The following is a 19,950-nucleotide window of genomic DNA, read 5'->3' as shown; positions in this document are numbered from 1 at the left end:
ATGGTATACAGTAAGAGTCTTTTTAATTGGTATTTCACAAATCCGTTACCATACTACATGGAACCTACGGATCTAAATAAATACAAGATTCTTTCTGAAACCTTTATAATGTACGTGGATGTGTATTTTGAAACCAAATATTGTTCCCCTATATCATTGCTCTGAAGAACCGCTCTGGCACCTTTGTTTTTAAGAGTGTAACTGAAAGAAAGAACACCATTCCCCTCCTCTTTCCAAGGACCTCACACATTGTGCAATCCGTGTCACCACTAACAGCTGAGTCGGACGCTTTCAATCTTAATGGTAAAAACAAAAAAAAAAAATCAAACCACGCTTTTATCACATGGGGATGTCAAAATAGGTACTTTAAAAACGAAAAGATTAAAACTTTTGACCTTTCATCTAACCTTACAGCATTCCTTCATAAAGTTCCTTCAAGAAGTTATACTATTAAGATTCTCATAACTTGCAAAGTAACAAATTGCATCTGGATTGCATCTGGATACTGTGTAGTTATGATGCATGAAATGACATTTTTGTAAATGGAACTTGAGAGTATCTGATGTTGAACCGATTCATGTCTCTATGGCTGTGCGGTGGTAAGGGGTGCAATAGGCGGAACTTAATATTTGACACAGATATTGCATGGCATTTTTTGGTAATTTATTTTCAGATACTCCACGTTCACTCTGTGAGTCGTTATGTCAGGTCCAAGGTGAACCTGGGTTCATGGGCTCCGCCTCCTATACTGACGTCTTTAATGCAAAATGAACAGCGTGTCAGCACGACATTGTTTGTTTAGTCTGTAACACCGCAATTTAAAAGCACCAATAAATACATTACTTAGGCTCCCATTATACCAAAACAATAAGTATGCAATGAAGAAACTTTCAGTGTTCAAGGTACTCAGCCACTTCCATTTCTTGACTAGAGAAAAGTGTAGATAACTACTCCAGAACGGTTACTATTGCACAACTCTATCGGTTACTGTCGTTTCTGCCTGGTTTGTCCCCCTGACCAATAGTGCTTTAAAAAAAAGTTAGGGCTGCTCACCTCATTAACATAGAGATGAAGAAATCTGGAAATAAATCAGTTAATACATGTTTGATGTAAATAAATAAATAAATCGTATTTATTCATTTATTCTACTTATGTATTTATTTATGGTATAGATTTATTTATTTATTTAATTATACTAAAGATGTATTTACTGATTGATTGATTTATTTTTAAATCAAGTTTCTTCCTTTGTATTTTTCCAGGTGACCATATGTTCCCGTGTTATACACCATTTGGTACGGGATTCGTTAAAATAACTGTTAATGTTTGTGATGCTCCATTTATTACAATGACAAATGCATTTTACTACCAAATAGTAAATGATTACTACATTTTATTACTAAAATTGTTTGTGATGCGCCATCTGTTGGAAGGAAAGAGACACAGCAACCGGACGGACACACGTACAGGCACATAGACACTTAACGTTTTATTAATGTGATTACTTCATAGAACAAAAAACTACAATAAAAAGTGAAACGTTTTGCAAAGTATTTGTAGATTCAATGAGGTATTGCTATGGCAGGAAAATTAAGTCAGTTTTTCGTCGACTAAATGATTTGCCTAAGACACGCTGCATGATTATATAATTCTACTTTGTTTCGGACGGACTATAAACAAAAATGTAACACTTTCAACATTGACAGGATTTTTTGCACTGTTTTGCGGATATTGTTAAAATGTAACAGTTTCACTATTTTAATATACTACATTGGTCCTTTAAATTAAAATATGTTATAACGATGGTAATATAAATACCCCTGTATACGGTAATGAACCAAGGAAACATAGAACGCGCACGCGCACTACTTTCATCCTCTTCCCCGATGAACGGTTAGGTGACGCGATCAACAACCAATTGAAAACGAACTTTGATTTCTCGCGATGGTTCCTGATGTGATTGACGTTAACGAAAGCCAATAATATTTGCGAACCTTCACGAAGTCAGTAATTTACACGACCATTTATCAATAACGTAGCGCCTTCAAGGCGGGCTTCCATTTTCACAGTTCGACGCCCATGTTGAGTTTTCGTCTCAATGTCGCCGGTCTAGTGTTTCGGTCGACAAACAATATTACTTCTTTTTCATTTCCATTTTTTTTCCCCCCGTAGAAGTAAATTAGGAATTAAGACACGAATAATATAGGATAATAGGATTTCAGAAATTGAATATTGTGGGAAGTGAAGTTTCCACTTTGAGGAGTGGCGCAGCCGTGTAAGAGAGAGAGAAAATGGCCGCCAACACGACTCAGCAAAGCCAGCTTGCTAGTTGGTGAGTATTTATCATCCTCATTTTTCATGTTGTAAATTGGTAACTTATTAACCTTATTAATGGTAACCTATTTTTATTCTAGCATTTATAGAGTTAAGTAGTTAATATCTGTAAGTGTTAACGAGGCTAGTTAATGTCATAATGTCGTTGATTCTTTAGCATTGACCGTCTTCCGGATTGTGAGTAGAACATAACTTCAATGCGTTGTAAAAGAAAATATTTAGTTGTTTTGTATAGGCATTTCGTCGTAAACGCATATCAGTCTCGTACCAAATAAACTCCAGTCAAATTCTTATTTAGGAGTTGTGTGACAAAGATTTTCGATTATCGAGTTATACCCGTGCTGTAGTCAATGCGAAGAATGGCTGCGATCGTGTTAATTTCCTGCGGAGAGTTGCTAAGACTTATTTTTTTTATAAACCTTTTCTGCAGAATTGCAGTTTTTGGTCAGGTTTCTGGGCATCCTTATAAATTATCCAAGTACCCATAGCAAGGTAACGATTCTCGGCTATTCAAGTAGATTCTTTGGGTGTACGGTATCTGTTTTCCTTTAAGCCAGGACGTGACGTTAGAGCTAGAAATTAGTACAAAAACATATTTATCAAACCTGTTCAATGAAATTTTAGAGAGACTGTATTTCCTAATTATTGACTTTTTTATTGCTTGGTTTACCCGTTCAGCGTAGCGTATCTTGTATCTAATGCGCCATTCAAATTTGGGAAATTGGGCGATTTCCTCTTGTGAACTGTAAAAGCGTGATTTTAATACGAACGCCTGGACCCGTCGGCTCCCGCACCTTGTAGTTCAGGGTTCAGATTCCGGCTGTAATGCTATTTCCTTTGTGAAGATTTTTTTCGACGTTCTACCCTTTCCTGTACCTTTTTAGTGCCCGCAAAAGGTACTTCCTGAACACTAGTCACTTGCAGATTACCTGAAATATCTGTAAAATGGTCTTTTGTGGTGTTGTGCGTATTTGTATGAGTTTTTTCCTGTCTGTCATCACATTTTGAACGGCAAGTTCCACCCCATGTTAAGTGCATTATAATCTTCTCGGTAAATCGCCGAGGTCTGTATATTTGGAGATAAAATTTAAAGGGTAGACATTTTACAGCATTCTGCATATTTTTAATGTACTTTATTACCTGGGGATAAAGTGATGATCGTTTGCTGATGGTTGCGGTTATTAAGTTAAGTGAGCTTTAAGAAAATGGATACAGTTTGGCTTAGAATATATAGTCCAGCTTCATAAGGTTTGTGTTTAAATGTTTTTCTTCAAGCCAATACTGTTTTGATGTTTCAGTTTTCATTTATTGTCACACTTCTTGCTATTTGTTTACCAAGATTTTTTTTCTTTGTCTTTGAATTAATTTTTTCATTGCTTATTATATTACTTAATGTAGGTCTCAGCAGTATAGTGGTGGAGGTTCTGGGTCTGATACTACAGTCCATGAAAATCCAGAATGGGAGAAAGCTCGTCAGGCTTTAGCTTCCATCAGCAAGAACACCAATACTTCTGCCAAAAATGTTGCAGTGGGGCAGAGTCAGGCACAGGTAGTAATGTAAAATGTTTATATCCATAGTTTGAACACTTGGTTGGGTGTATGTGGGTTATGTCTAATGAATGAAATGTACTGTATCATTGTAGTACTGTAAGCAGTACTGTATATTGAACTTGCAATCATAGACCACTTTGAATTAGTGTATTGTATGGATTAAGGTGATTAGATCCGTTTTTATAAGCCTCATTTCATTCATTTAATTTTTTTATCATTTTTTTTTATTTGATTTCAGAAATAGGAAAAGTTCAATAAAATTAAAAAAAAAAAATCATGTGTAAATTTGAAACCACCTTGTTCCAGAGATTTGGGAATAGAGTAAAATTATATTAATAAAACGTGCAGGTCACTGACATCCCAGAGGCCCACAAGTCTGACTGAGCAAAAGAAAATTGATAAATTTATGTCCATTTGAATCGTGACTTAATCTTGGAAATACTGTCTTTCCATTTACTGATAGATGGAACCGGTACTTATTTGATCTGCGCAACTAACAGTTTTTGCATTATGACGTTCACATATTTTAATAGGGGGAGAAGCAAGCCTTTGGGGTAGCTGTCTTGGTATAAGCATTAGTCGTTTGAGAGTGCATATTTTAAAGTTCAGGGTATTCTGCTTTGATGCCATGGTTGCTTGCTAAACCAGTATATTTTAAATCGACAGGGCCAGCAGTATTCTGCTGCTGCTGGGGATTCAGTAGCCTTACAGCAACAGCAATATTTCCAGTGGTACCAGCAACAGCAGCAGCAGTACAGTGGATATGCCTACTCCTACAACTATTATTACCAGATGCCTGCAGTAAGCTGAAATTTAACTTGTTTAGGGACAGTGGGTTACATCTTTTAAAGTGATGTATGTACAGTGCATCCGGAAAGTATTCACAGCGCATCACTTTTTCCACATTTTGTTATGTTACAACCTTATTCCAAAATGGATTAAATTCATTTTTTTCCTCCGAATTCTACACACAACACCCCATAATGACAACGTGAAAAAAGTTTACTTGAGATTTTTGCAAATTTATTAAAAATAAAAAAAATTGAGAAAGCACATGTACATAAGTATTCACAGCCTTTGCCATGAAGCTCAAAATTGAGCTGAGGTGCATCCTGTTTCCCCTGATCATCCTTGATGTTTCTGCAGCTTAATTGGAGTCCACCTGTGGTAAATTCAGTTGATTGGACATGATTTGGAAAGGCACACACCTGTCTATATAATGTCCCACAGTTGACAGTTCATGTCAGAGCACAAACCAAGCATGAAGTCAAAGGAATTGTCTGTAGACCTCCGAGACAGGATTGTCTCGAGGCACAAATCTGGGGAAAGTTACAGAAAAATTTCTGCTGCTTTGAAGGTCCCAATGAGCACAGTGGCCTCCATCATCCGTAAGTGGAAGAAGTTCGAAACCACCAGGACTCTTCCTAGAGCTGGCCGGCCATCTAAACTGAGTGATCAGGGGAGAAGGGCTTTAGTCAGGGAAGTGACCAAGAACCCGATGGTCACTCTGTCAGGGCTCCAGAGGTCCTCTGTGGAGAGAGGAGAACCTTCCAGAAGGACAACCATCTCTGCAGCAGTCCACCAATCAGGCCTGTATGGTAGAGTGGCCAGATGGAAGCCACTCCTTAGTAAAAGGCACATGGCAGCCCGCCTGGAGTTTGCCAAAAGGCACCTGAAGGACTCTCAGACCATGAGAAAGAAAATTCTCTGGTCTGATGAGACAAAGATTGAACTCTTAGGTGTGAATGCCTGGCGTCACGTTTGGAGGAAACCAGGCACCGTTCATCACCAGGCCAATACCATCCCTACAGTGAAGCAAGGTGGTGGCAGCATCATGCTGTGGGGATGTTTTTCAGCGTCTGGGACTGGGAGACTAGTCAGGATAAAGGGAAAGATGACTGCAGCAATGTACAGAAACATCCTGGATGAAAACCTGCTCCAGAGCGCTGTTGAACTCAGACTGGGGCGACGGTTCATCTTTCAGCAGGACAACTACCCTAAGCACACAGCCAAGATATCAAAGGAGTGGCTTCAGGACAACTCTGTGAATGTCCTTGAGTGGCCCAGCCAGAGCCCAGACTTGAATCTGATTGAACATCTCTGGAGAGATCTTAAAATGGCTGTGCACCGACGCTTCCTATCCAACCTGATGGAGCTTGAGAGGTGCTGCAAAGAGGAATGGGCGAAACTGGCCAAGGGTAGGTGTGCCAAACTTGTGGCATCATATTCAAAAAGACGTGAGGCTGTAATTGCTGCCAAAGGTGCTTCGACAAAGTATTGAGCAAAGGCTGTGAATACTTGTGTACATGGGATTTCTCAATTTTTTTATTTTTAATAAATTTGCAAAAACCTCAAACTTTTTTCACATTGTCATTATGGGGTGTTGTGTGTAGAATTCTGAGGAAAAAATGAATTTAATCCATTTTGGAATAAGGCTGTAACATAACAAAATGTGGAAAAAGTGATGTGCTGTGAATACTTTCCACATGCACTGTGTGTGTATAATATATAATATGCATTTTTTTTCTTCTTCAGATAATTTTAGCGTTTTTCTTTGAAACCTAAATCTATCTTCTTTTTCCCCCCAATGCCAGTATGCTAGTGGTTACCCACAGCAGGGTCAGTATGCAGTGTCTGCGACATATGGATCACAAGCAACCCCTACCACACCCACTGGACAGGTATTGACATAAAAACTATTTGGCATTATTTCAGCTAACTCAGGTTTTTAATGTTTCTGGGTTTGAATTTTGGGCATATTTCTGATATAACTACAAATATTGTTAATGGCTTACCAAAAATATATATATTTCATATGTTGCCCCGTGTAGTTTGTAGTGATGGCCAAGGAAAGTTTTATTCTCCTGTTTTAATGCAGAATGGAAGTGGGAGGGGCATGACCTGTCCATGGGGAAAAATATCACCATTACTCTTGATACATAATCCATGTCAAGTCATCCAGTCTTATACTAAAAATGTGCAAAATGCATTCATTTTTTGCCAAAAAATTGTTAAAAAGATTGCATTTTACCAGAGTAATCAGTTTTATATGGGGTTTTGCTTTTGAATTGAAGACAGAATTCTTGATCATTGAATGAGGAGGGAGGCGAGTTTTCAGTTCAAAACTACATTCTTGTTTGAAGGGACTTCCAGTCTGTTGGCAGCTTTATTTTCTGGGGGTATTTAACAATCTTTAAGAGAAAAAAATGCATGTATTTTGAACTTTTGAAATATTTTTGGATTGACTATTCCTTTGATCGATCAGTTTTTTGCTAAAAAGATGTGATTTCAACCTAAGCTAGATAATTCTGCAATGATTATTGTGAGACCCTTTAAATATTAAAAAAAGTATATATCAGTTACTCGGATTACTGTGTGTTACATTGTATTACTCTTGTAATGAGTTTTTACTTTTGAGGTAGACTTCTTTTCAGGATGATGAAGTGTTGTTTAGTGTCTTTTTTTAAATATTAAAAAAAGTATATATCAGTTACTCGGATTACTGTGTGTTACATTGTATTACTCTTGTAATGAGTTTTTACTTTTGAGGTAGACTTCTTTTCAGGATGATGAAGTGTTGTTTAGTGTCTTTTTTTTTCTTCTTCTTTTTGTGTTTTGGTTGTTGACGACAGCCTCCTTTGCCACCAATGGATGAGTCTTTCCAGTCTCAGTCACAGCCAACTACCCCAACAACTCCACAGCCTGCTACTCCTAATCAACATTCAGGATCTGTGGGGCAAAATGACTTATCCCAGCATCATTCTCAAAATGCACTAGGTCATCTGTCTTACCACAGTTCTCAGCCTGGTTCAGTTCAGTACCAGAGTTACCAGAATTCTGCTGCCGGCTCCCAGCAAGGATACCAGAATACAGGCACAGGTTCTCATGAATACAGCAACAGTAATCAGGGGAGTGGACCTGGCAACTCAGGACAGCATCATTATCAAAACTCAAATTCTGCATCACAGAACTCCAACCAGCATCTTGCATATAACCAGAACTCAAATTCTGGTTATCAGAATTCTGGAGGCAACCAGCAATTTCCCCATCAGCAGCAAAATCCATTTTCAGATGTTTCCAGCAAAAAGAATAAAGGGGGGCAGCAGCTCTGGCATAGAATGAAGCGTGAGTTACTTGATTTTTAAGTCAATAATTCAGAGAAGTTGGTGATTACTGTACATATTGAATTATATTTACATTTTTAGTGTAGAGTTGGAGGTAATCATGCACTATTATGTTACCACTATTATTTTTTTAAAAAGGATTCTGAAGTTCAGTATTTTTTTTTTTTCTTCTTCTCTCATTGTCCTTTTTTTAATATGGTTACATACATTCACACATTCGTAACCCCACAAATGTTTTACAGAGGCCCCAGGAGCTGGTGGAGTGAAGTTCAACATTCAGAAACGTCCATATGTGCTAACAAATCAGTCGTTTGCCTCGTCTGAGCAAAATAATGCAATGGCCACTTCACCGTCTCAGAACAAGTATGTAAATTAGAGCTCATATCTCTTTGTATGAAATATTTGTGAGTAAAATACATGTATACAATGGTTGAAGCTTTGGTTTCGTTTCTAATATAGCGTGACAACAGCAAAGCCAGAAGACTGGCCACAAGCCATGAAAGAATATGTTCAGCGTTGTTTTACTGCTTGCGAGTCTGAAGAGGATAAGGATCGCACAGAAAAGGTTCTGAAGGAAGTCTTGCAGGGGAGGTTGCAGGATGGCTCAGCCTATACTATTGATTGGAGCAGAGAACCTTTGCCAGAGTAAGAAGTTCAAATTGTCAGAGGTTGTTGTATCCTCTCTCTCTCTGTCTATCTCATATTCCGTGCCCTCCTCAAGGTACAAATGACACTTAAGTTTCAGGTTTGTTTACAGCAGAGTTTGTGTGTGGCAGCTCTTTTCATGTTTCTTCATGTACTGCTGAAGTTGCTTTTTACATTCTTGGAATCCCCATAATGTTGATATTCTAAGTAATGCTTTTCTGGCAACATTCTTAGATTTTTACCATATAGATATCGTAGTTTCCTCTTGTGAATATCCTGGTACTTTGTTTTGCTCACACACACGTAGCTAGGTCAGTTAGGCTTGAATGACTTTGTTCCAAATAAAATTTTAACGTGTTTTGTGTGTGTATATATATATATATATATATATATATATATATATATATATATATTATATAATATATTTATATAATATATTTATATGTGTGTGTGTGTATATGGACTATTTATAGATTTTCATTTAGTGACTTCAGGTTTTCAACAAGTTGTCCCAGTGAGAGCTCCCAATTTGTAAGACATTCTTGTGAAATGTACCACAGGGAAACTTGTATTTTTCCTCAGCCTAATGGCATGTAAACACACATTTGAAGCTATAATATATTGCAGCGTGTACAGAAAAAGCATATATGCTCTCCAGTCGGAAGGAGTAATAGCCCAAAGACCCTTTGGCTGCTTTTGTGTGTGTGTGTGTGCGCCAGATTATTTATGCAGCCAAAAAACATTTATTGCCACATGTATTGTGGAGCAGGACCTGTAACTTCATTTGTCTCTTTTTGTGGATAAAAAGGGGTTCAATGTTGTGCAGTTATTCTTAATACTTATAGCGTACTCGGTCTGTCAGTAATTATTTGGCTTTTTTTTTTTTTTTTGTTTCACTTAATGTTTTGTGGTGTTATGCACTATAAATTTGTTAACAAATTTAGTAAACCTGAAAATGTTTTTTGTTAGTTTCATTTGTTGCACGGGATACATATGTTGTAGCAAAACGATACACTTGAAATATGCTCGTTGGACAAGTTTATTAAAATGTGCTCAGCCCATAAATGTGGTCATTGAATGTTTACATTATATAATCTACTTTTAGACATTTCTGCATAAGTTCACTTTGTTTATTATAGGTTTTTCAGTAGCCCCTAGAAATTTCATCTTGCCTTTAAACTTTTTAGGTTGAAAAAGAACAGATGGGAAACTGTGTCACACAGAGTCTCTGAATCAATAAGCCAGACCAGTGGTAGACTTGGCAGTACTGCAAGTGGAGGTTTATCTGGGAGAGTGACCATGACCGGCAGGACCAGGGGAGGGGGCTCTTCAACCAATTCCTCCCACTCCTCCTTCAGTCCTCATAAGCTGGGTCACTACAGGAATGTTTTTACCAAAGACCAGAGTACCTCTTCAAGTAGTAGTCGCTCCCGATCTCGCTCCTCTTCACCCCACCGGCGGCAACATCACAGGCGAAGGTAAAATTTGCTTTTTGTGCCTTAAATTTTTAATACATAATTTGTTCAGATTAGCACTAAAATGACCCAAGTGCTTTAAATTAATAATTGGTGTCAAGTTAAATCAGCAAGTTAAGTGGTAATGCCATATGATTATGCATTATTAAACAATTTAAAATGTTCATTTTACAAAACTGATATGCTTTCTCTTCAGTGACTCTGGGTCACAGTCTGATAGCAGTCTTTCAAGTGATGCCCGACCACTTGTACGGAGAAATCAAAAAGGAGACAGAGGCCGTGGAGGAAGAGGACGAGGTGGTAGAGGAAATCGAGGAAGGAGGTAGGAGTGCCAATATTATCTGAATTTTTTTTTTTCTGAATTGATTTCATTTCCTAAAATAAGTTATTAAATTGTTCAAATAGTTACTAAACCAGTATTTACAGTTACAATAGTGCTAGTTTTTTTTATTTTTGAAGGTTCCAACCTTTTTCTGAGTTTTTGTATTTTCATTCTTGCATTGAATTCTAATTTAACGTGGTTCTTTTCAAGAAGAGTGGCATTTAAAATTTAAGAGGTGTCCTTTTTTTTTTAATGGTGTAGGAATGCAGATGATTCTGGCACAGCACAGAAGCGTGGCCGAAGAAAAGGTGGTTGTGCGGGACTTGACTTTGAGGACCCTGAGAGAGAGTTCAAAAAGCAGAATCGTGCTGCTAGGTTTCAAACAGGCCCAAGTGGAAAGAAATTGCGGACAGAGCCCCTTGTTCTTCAGATCAATTCATTTGATAACCATAGCTCTACGACATGTGGTGATGGCCTAGATTGGGAAGATTTCAAGATTGTTGGTACCAGTCAAGAAATTACCAAGCACTATTTGAGGCTTACTTGTGCTCCTGATCCCTCAACTGTTCGACCTGTTGTTGTAAGTTAATCGTACACTTAAAATCTGGAAAAAGATAAAAGAATTCCATTAGCACTAAAGTTTACAGTAAAAACAATTAAAAAAAAAAAAATTCCATAAGTTAAGTAAAATGAGAACATAACCAACTGTCAAGTTTTCCAAGTAGCATAGTATGTCCAGAATATTTGAGTTGCTTGGGGTAGAAATAACATATTTGAATATGTTGCACCTTTTTAGGTACTTAAAAAATCACTGCTGGCTGTAAAAAGTCATTGGAAGACCAATCAGGATTATGCCTTTGCTTGCGAACAGATGAAGTCAATTAGACAAGATCTGACGGTATCTATAACTTTTAACATGTATAGTTCTTGAATGTACATTTTCACATATGTTATTGGTATAAATGAGAACTTCACAAGATTTCCTGTTTTTGTTTGTGACAGGTTCAAGGTATTCGCACTGAGTTCACAGTAGAGGTTTATGAGACACATGCCAGGATTGCTTTGGAAAAGGTATTTTTTTTTTTTTTATTAATATGCTTGTTTTTTAATGGTTTATTGTAGTGGGTTAATGGAAAAATCTGGTTTTGTTTGGTTATAGGGTGATCATGAGGAGTTTAACCAGTGCCAGACACAGTTAAAAGCCCTTTATGGTGAGTCTCTGTCTGGCAATGTGGGAGAATTCACTGCCTACAGAATCCTGTACTACATCTTCACCAAAAATTCTGGAGGTAATACTATCTAAAATTCCAGTGTTTGTATTTCACAAGGCAGTCAGTGTGTTCAGATATAGATCATCCACCAAATGAGTCCTAATATTTGAATATGTACAATTGTACAATTTTGCTTTAATAGTTTTCTTTATCTTGTTTATGGTTAACAAATGTCAGATTTAGTTATGTTCCTTTGCTGCTTATTAGTGGAATTATTCAAGAACAAAGTATTATTCCAGGAGAGTGCCTGAATGGTAAAAAGCTATACTTTGTCACACAGTATTAATCAGAGGTATCAATGTTGTCTTTCACTCATTCAAGCAAGTGACACGCAACTAATGGCTCCAGGCAAATGTGGTCTATTAAGGGTATACAGTACAAGTGTGTTTGGTGTCTGTGTAGTTAGACAAGAAAATACAAATAGTGTTTACTTTTGTTATTATCCTTCAGGAAAATTTCAACAAGCCAGTCTACCATGGAAAGCTTTATAATAGATGTTAGTATGCTTAAGTGTGCATTTTCACTACCTGTAAGAAGTATAACCAGCTGAGGGACCCAGGACTACCCCATGCCAGTGGTATCCTGCAACTAACATTTTTAATAGGCTCCTAATGTACATCAGATACATTAATGTTTCTTAGTTTGTGATTGCTTTCAAATCAAATTTTTAACTTCTTGAACCTCCTTTGCATAACTTAATTTCCATATTAGTACCAATTGTTCATTTTGTTAGTGTTGGACTCTTCATTTTGTATGTAATGGTTTTCCGGTCTTTTTATTAATTTTTATATATATTTACAGACATAACTACTGAGCTAGCCTACCTGACTCGAGAAATGAAGACTGATCCATGTGTATCTCATGCATTAGCGCTTCGTACAGCGTGGGCTCTGGGAAACTACCACAAATTTTTCTGTCTTTACCGTACAGCTCCTCGGATGGGAGCCTACCTCATTGACAAGTTTGTGGAGCGAGAAAGAAAGTTGGCTCTAAAAGCGATCATCAAAGCGTATGTATATGGGAGAGGGAGGTTAATAGCAATTTTAAGTTGGTTACAGGTTAAGGTACAAATTCATTGTGTATTTTGAGGAGCCATAACGCTGTGCCTAATGCTTTGCTATGTTGTTTCTACTGGTTACCATTCTCTCAGCATAAACGTGGTCGAGTCTATTCATTTAATGCATTGTTTAATACAAGAAGTATTCAGTAGAGGACATCAAATGTTTTTGGATATTTGTTTTGCTTGTGCATTTCTTTTAGTTGGATTGTTATACCTGGGCGTGTCTTGTTAGTCTTTCTTTTTTATAGCACTGGTCAAGGTTTAACATAAGCTACACAAATGTTAATAGTGTTAAGCTAATCCATATTACTAACCGAGAATGCTAAACCGGATGATGGACGCAGGCACATCCGGCAATGGGCCGTAGCTGCAAAAAGACGTACTGCGCAGGCGCAAACAAAATAGACGGCTATGCAGCATAGGTGGATCTCCTTACAATAAGGCACTATTAACCGTTCAACCGCAAAAAAAGGCTCCATATTAACAGTGAGTGCAATACTCCGTATTACTTATCCATATTTCTAAAAGAAAAAATGACTCGACTCCAAAAACGCAAAGCTCAACTAAAGCTTCTAACTAACGATGTACCTAAAAGTAAAAACTTTATGAACTGCATTAGATCCTACAATATTTCATTTAATATGCACAAATCTACATCCTAGATCCACATGACGCAAACTATCAATCAAAGTGCTGCATCGCAACAGGCACGGATTCAAAACGAAACACCTCCCGTCTCAGACATACGTTAATGGCAGCGAAGGCTACAACGGGCTTCTCACACAGCACAGGCAAATCGATTACAGCTCCAAAACAACACGTCCCAAATACTACACATGCAACAACGCGCCTCTCAAACGGCACAAGCAAAACGTACACCAGGAAAATTCATTCGGATTAATGAATGTCATTTGCAATCATTGTCATTCAGTTCACTTCCCTGAAGAAACAACTGGCAATACAAGTTATACATTTACACGTTGTTGTCAAAAGGGTCAAATTAGACTGCCTTCTTTACATTCATATACTGAATATCTACAGAAGCTTATAACTGACGATGTACCTGAAAGTGAAATCTTTATCAACTTCATTAGATCCTACAAATCGGAATCCACTATGAACATTAACGGTGGCACTGCACGTGACATCCGTCTTGAAAAAATGTTGTTTATTGATGAATGTTCAATGGCATGAACAAACGTTTATGAATAATAATATTCGATTTGGAGGAAAGGTACTTTTATGAGGAGGAGATTTTAGACAGTGATTAGCTATTCTTCCAGATGCCATGCACTCAGCTATTGTTCAGTGCACCTTAAAATACGCAGACAATTGGCATTGCTTTCAAAAGATACAGTTAGTAAAAAAGATACGATGTCCAGAACCAGATCATAACAATTGCTTATTACAAGTGAGAGATGGTACACTCACCAATACAGATGGACTTCAGCCACATATTATTACAATTCCTCAAGCCTTTATCTGCGACGACTTAGTTACAGAGAGATTTGGAACAGCAATCTCATTAGACCAAATGCCCCTTTTAACACAACACACTATATTATGTCCAAAAAAATATTAATGTGGAAAACATAAATACCCAAGTCATTCCATTACTTCCTGGAAAGACACAACTCTTTCTAAGCTCTGACAGACTTGACTCTGATCACAACAATAACCATCTTAAATGACCTTACAAGTTCTGAGCTGGAATTACCTTTTACACTTAAACGGCGTGTACAAAGAAATTTTCAAATAAACCTTTACACTGTGCCACACACTTTATTGTTTGCTTTCTATTTGCATCATCTACACCAAGGGTTCCCAAACTTTTTTCAGCCGCAGACCCCTTTACCAAAAACTTTTAAAATCGTCGACCCCCTAATTACATGCAATGGTTTTTCATATCCGCACTTGCTTTGATATGTTCGATAAGACAATGAACAGACATGTTTGTGCTACGTGTATTTTCATGCATTCTTACGTGTGACTCTTTTAATGACACATTTTACCTTTTCGTTCGCAAATTTGGTATGTAATGTGTTTTTTTTAAATGATTTTACTTCTTAATTAGGTACCTATTGGAATCATACATATTTTGAAGTAACAAACAAATAGCAGTAGTAAGGGGGTCTATTTTTGCTGTCGTTGACCCCCAAATTTTTTCATTGAAACTATCGACCCCTAGAAAGTTCAAATCGACCCCAGGGGGTCAATATCGACCACTTTGGGAACCCTTGATCTACACCGTCACACTATTCCATATCTCATTCATACATCACGCTCTTTGTCATTCCCAACACCAGGGGTTGGCGAGCGAAGCGAGCAGGGGGCGGAGCCCCCTAGTTGATTTTCAAACTTAGAACACACTGCAGACACTAGCATATGCCTCTGCTAAAGCAGTCATGCAGAATCTTGTTTTTAAAAAATCTGAAAGGAACTCTTGAACACTAAAACATGAGGGTACTAATTTTGCCAAAAATGTACATTTTATGCAAGCTTGTAAATGGTCAGTCCTCCCAGTGAAAGCATTTTAAAGTAAAAGGTAACTGTATAATTTCTTGTAGCATTAACAGTTCTGGTAATAAGATTGTTATATGTACTTCCCTTTTATGTTTTCTTCTCCCTTACCTACATTTGTTTTAGGTTTGTAAGCAAGAAAAACAGTAACCAGTAGTAATAACTGGTCTATTTAAGTGCTGTACCAGCCATAGTTGGTATTGTGAGCATCATCTTGCTGTTCTGTGAATGTTTTTTTTAATCCTGTTCAGCACAGTTACAAGGTAGATAATTGCTTCTGCCTCATGGATCCAGAGTTTTGGTTATGAACCCTGCTCAGTGTCATTCTTTGTAGAACTTGTATTTTCTCCCATGGTGGGTACAGGTTTTATTCGGTGTACTCCAGCTTTCCTCCAACATCCTCCATACAAACTAATGGGCACTTCTAAATTTGCCTTGTATAGGGATTAAGTATTTTAGGTGGACCCTGGAATAGAGTAGAACCCCAGCTAAACTGAGTTTATTGTTGTATGGAATAGTCCCCAGCGACCCTGAATCTTACTGAGCAGGTTTTAGAATGTTTCACTCCTTATTTGTTGTGTAGTGTTTTTTTGGTCCCTCAAGGTGCGGATTTACATAATCAGGTTTGTATGTTTTCAGGTACATTTTTAGATGAATAGATGTTAAACTTGTTTGTATGATATTATATTTCTTCTATAATGTTTTAACTTGTATGCCTAAGATATGTACAAGCTTTTATTTCTTTTGCTTTAATTTTTATTTCTCATTGTCCTTCAATTTTTAGTTTTCGTCCAGCGGTTCCCATCGAGTACATCCAGTCAGAGCTGGCCTTTCAGACGCAAGAGGATTGCCTGGCTTTCCTCAACGGTCTTTCCATCTCTTATCTCGGGAATGATCCCTCCAAAATAGACTGCAAACTCAGTGTTTCTGTACTGGCCAACTTTTGATGTTTCAGCACATATTCTATTCTGCCTCATTAGCAGAAATATTTAACCAGAGGAAAGTGTCTGCCAATGTTCATGCTGTGGATATTGGCAAAATGGCTGTACCCAGATTTGATGGATGGTTCCACTAAAGGTTTACACTGTACCATGAAAAGGAGAAGGGTTCTACGAGAGGTCGGTCTTCTGATACTCCCAATAGTTGGAGCCCCTCCCCTGGATATGATCAGTAGTCATTGTTTGGTCTTCTTGAAGAGTGCTACAAGCAGATTAAAGGGAAGAGACTAAAAGGCTTGTGTTGTCGCCAGAAGATATGGGATTTTCTGGTAGTACAATATGGACATTGTTGCCCAAAGAGGAGCTTTGCATAATTATCGTGCACAGAAACTGAACAGTAAAGCTGCCAGTCGATTATCATTTTCATAAAAGAAGGCTTTGGAGTTGGTAGCATATGTTACCTGCCCACTTGTAAGAAGCCAGCCCTTCATTCAGTCCAGAGCAGATCAGCGGCCACTCCTTGGGCCATCTTTTTTTAAATATTTATGAATGATTTTATAGTAATTGAATGATGCTTGTGGTCCCTTGCACTAAGTATTCAACTATAGGAGAAATTTGAACATGGAGAGAGACTTGGCTGTCCTGTTTTATAAATTGGCTGGAAAAGGATGGCATTTTATTCTGGACTGATTACAAGAGAGCCTTAAAGTAGCTGCACTTAGCCAAGTTCACTTTAAACCTACTGCAGTTTTGAGCTTCTGTGCAGTAGAAAATGAAATCAAGAGATCAATTAGGACAATTCAAAGTGGTATATAAACATCCTTTTTTAACCGCCATGTGGGCCGATTTATGTCAGGTGTTTTTTTTTTTGTTTGGTTTTTTCGTTTTTTTTTTTTTTTTTTTCCCCCGCAGAGAGTCAGTATTTCTTAAAACCACCGAAAAAGCTCATCTGACCTCAACCAGTTCTCAGGTCCACATAAACTATAGAGAGGAAGATGCATGTAGTATTCGCCTAGACAAAATGGTATACTACTCTGTCTTTGCTCCATATAGTATGCTTGTAGCAATGTGCAGTGAACCATTTGCATTGCTGGACTGAGTAGTGAGGTCTTTCTTCAAAGACCATCTTTCTCATGGAGTTCAAAGATCTGGTCCATCAGGTGAAAGCAGTTTTGGGAAAGGAGAGGTGAAGATGTTGCCGAACAACCTTTTTTCCTGCCACCAACTAAAAATACTCTATTGATGTGAGGAAGATCTGATTGGAAGATACAAGAGGCATGCTGTAAGGAAGATCTGATTAGAAGACACAAGGCACTCCAGTTATGTGAGATTCATCGGAAACTGCCGTCCTAGTTTTTCTCTTCCAGCTCAAGTGTTACGGCTCTTCATAGCAGCTTAAAAAGGGAAAATGATAGCTAGTAATATATATATATATTTTTTTTTAATTCAGATCCCAGCCATTAGATTTTACTCCACATTTTCACTGTGTAATTAGTGTTAAGTTCATCATGTGTTTTTAAATGTGAAGGTGCCAAATTGTTTGTGTGTGAGCTTTGTGTGATTGTTTAGGCAGTTAAAATGGTGTGCTGGCATGCTCCACAAATAACTCTGAGTCTCTTTCACAGTAGTTTGTCCAATGGATCTTGTGTGTGTGTGTGTGTGTTTTTTTTTTTTTTTATATAAAGTTAGCAGTTTAGATTTTTGAGCCTCAAGCAGTGGTATAATTGGTAAGTCTGGATTGCATACTTATTGTTGTTTTTTTTTTTTTGTTTTTTTTGCCTTTTTTTCTGTTTAAGGAAAATTTGACATTAGGACAGCATTTACTTCATATCAACTGTGAAGTGTTTATTCCTGTTAGCCATAATGTCGGTTTCCAAATACTTTTAAATCCCCCCAAGCAGAAAGTTAAAAAGTTCAGATTGAATATAGTTGCTGAGTTAATTTTGGGGAAACATGGGTCCAGCTTTCGTAAAGCTCAATTCTCATGTTTGGACATCTTTGATATTCTGCTTTGTTGCCTGCTGTAAATCGGTATCTTCACCACATTACCTTGCATTTTGTGGTGGCTTTGTTTGGTGGCTATTCTTATCTAGGTTCATCGTCATTTATGAAGATCATGTTGTCTTTGTCATGTTTGTAAGAATTGCATTTGTGGAGCTCGGTTGGTATGTGCACAAGGGATGATGTCTTCAAGTTTATAACAGGCCTCTTACTACTAGGGTCCCATTGGGGTTTGAGGCTGTTTTATGGAATCAGGCTTTTTTTTTTTTTTTTTTTTTTTTTTTAAAAAAGAAGGAAGTCTATATAATTTGTTAGTGTTTCTCATTTATACATGAATAGTTTATGTGTTGATATACTTCTGTTGTGAAATTTTTGCCTTAATTTCTTGAATTTCCCTGTGTGTGCTTGTTTGTGTATGGAATGACAGAGTAAGGGCTGGATTGGAGAAATAGGCAACACTTGTGGGCCAGCAGCTTGGCAGCGATTGTACAATCCACATGTTTAGTGGGTTTAGCTGGGTGTTTTTGTAATATTTATATAAAACAATACGACGGGTGTTGTATATTGAAATTTTTTAGGAATCTATACGTATGCTATAAAGTATAAATACAGGATATTCATTGAAGTTATCATTTTCTTACACTGAATACAGATATGGTTCAGAACATCAGCGTTTTCTGATGATTGAACAATGTGCACTTTTTATATGCAATTTTTATACCTTTTTGTGTATATGTATATTGTGTATATATATATATATTTTTTTTTGTTTTGTTTTGCTGGTTTACTGTCTTGTGAACACCATGTTTGTTTCATATTTATGACCAAATTAACTTGGTTAGTTCTCAAGCTTTTTGTCTTTCAGTATTTGAATGGATCGATCAAAGGCAAGGGGGAAATTAATATGAATATCAACATAAAGAATGCAAAGCAGTGATCTGAGCACATTCCCATTTTTGTGGTCAGTTCAACAACATTTTAATCAAGCAGCAGCCAAGCAAAGCCAGTCAAGAAGAAAGAATATTGAAGTTCCTTTCTTTAGAATGGCGGTCATCACTTTAGGAAGATCATTTTGGAAAGAGACTTGCTATAAAAGAGGAGTCGTCAAATAAAAATGAAGGACTATGCAGTTTTTTTTTTTTTGTATTTTTTTAATCCCCTAAAAGTAACCAAGCTTGGTCCTGCAGAAGCCTACAGCGTAAGTTTGTCTACCTCGAAGAAGGAGTTATTCCACTATAGTTTTCAGATGTGGCTTGAAGTTTGGGTTGGTGGTGTGGGAGGGTAGTTGGGGAGAGATTTTCTAGTGGGAAATGGGGAGGTGCAGGTGTAAGATCCATTTGAGTTTCTATCACTAAAGCGAACTACTGTAGTTTGTAATCTGTTCCTCCACTCCTCCTTTAGAAATATTCGCACACAGGTAAAAGGCGTCAATATTGAAGGAGTTGTTTCTGTTCATACCTGATTATTTTGCATCTGTTCTCTTTTGTGTAAATGTGTATTCTATAGTGCTGCATGGCTTCATGTGAAGCCAGAACAAGTTTGATTTTTGATCTTCTTATTGCTCATTCACCTACCACTTCTTTTCTCTTCCTGTTCTTTTAGACAGCTAAACTTTTCCCTCCATTCTACTTTCTATAATCCTTCTTTTCTCTCCCTGTCTAATGCCCCCCATGCCCCTTCTCATGTTGAGTGCCTGTCATTTAAATCTG

At 37.4% G+C, this 19,950-nt stretch overlaps 1 protein-coding gene across 2 annotated transcripts; it reads left to right on the top strand.

Annotated features, from left to right (window-relative positions):
* Positions 1-2,051: 2,051 nt before the first annotated feature.
* leng8 (leukocyte receptor cluster (LRC) member 8) lies at positions 2,052-19,344 on the top strand. 2 transcript variants are annotated; one of them, XM_028822003.2, is made up of 15 exons: positions 2,053-2,332; positions 3,733-3,883; positions 4,552-4,686; positions 6,480-6,566; positions 7,518-8,010; positions 8,252-8,372; positions 8,469-8,654; positions 9,842-10,132; positions 10,326-10,451; positions 10,713-11,031; positions 11,248-11,349; positions 11,454-11,522; positions 11,611-11,740; positions 12,524-12,731; positions 16,087-19,344. In XM_028822003.2, the coding sequence occupies exons 1-15, from the start codon at positions 2,292-2,294 to the stop codon at positions 16,247-16,249; spliced, it is 2,622 nt and encodes an 873-aa protein (XP_028677836.1). In that variant the 5' UTR covers positions 2,053-2,291; the 3' UTR covers positions 16,250-19,344. The 2 variants fall into 2 exon arrangements, with proteins under 2 accessions (XP_028677837.1, XP_028677836.1); XM_028822004.2 differs by lacking the exon at positions 6,480-6,566 and having other exon boundaries at positions 2,052-2,332.
* The last annotated feature ends 606 nt before the right edge of the window (positions 19,345-19,950 follow it).

Source organism: Erpetoichthys calabaricus, chromosome 16, assembly GCF_900747795.2.
Source record: "Erpetoichthys calabaricus chromosome 16, fErpCal1.3, whole genome shotgun sequence".
Lineage (NCBI taxonomy): Eukaryota > Metazoa > Chordata > Cladistia > Polypteriformes > Polypteridae > Erpetoichthys > Erpetoichthys calabaricus.
The sequence above is the reverse complement of the archived record's forward strand: the minus strand, read 5'-3'. Positions and strand labels throughout refer to the sequence as shown.

What these genes read in the sequence shown, in the direction of transcription:
- leng8 (XM_028822003.2), top strand. Translation starts at nt 2,292, where the DNA reads ATGGCCGCCAACACGACTCAGCAAAGCCAGCTTGCTAGTTG. An exon ending in CGGCAACATCACAGGCGAAG is followed by an intron (nt 10,133 to 10,325) that starts GTAAAATTTGCT and finishes CTTTCTCTTCAG; the next exon opens with TGACTCTGGGTCACAGTCTG. An exon ending in CTTCACCAAAAATTCTGGAG is followed by an intron (nt 11,741 to 12,523) that starts GTAATACTATCT and finishes ATATATTTACAG; the next exon opens with ACATAACTACTGAGCTAGCC.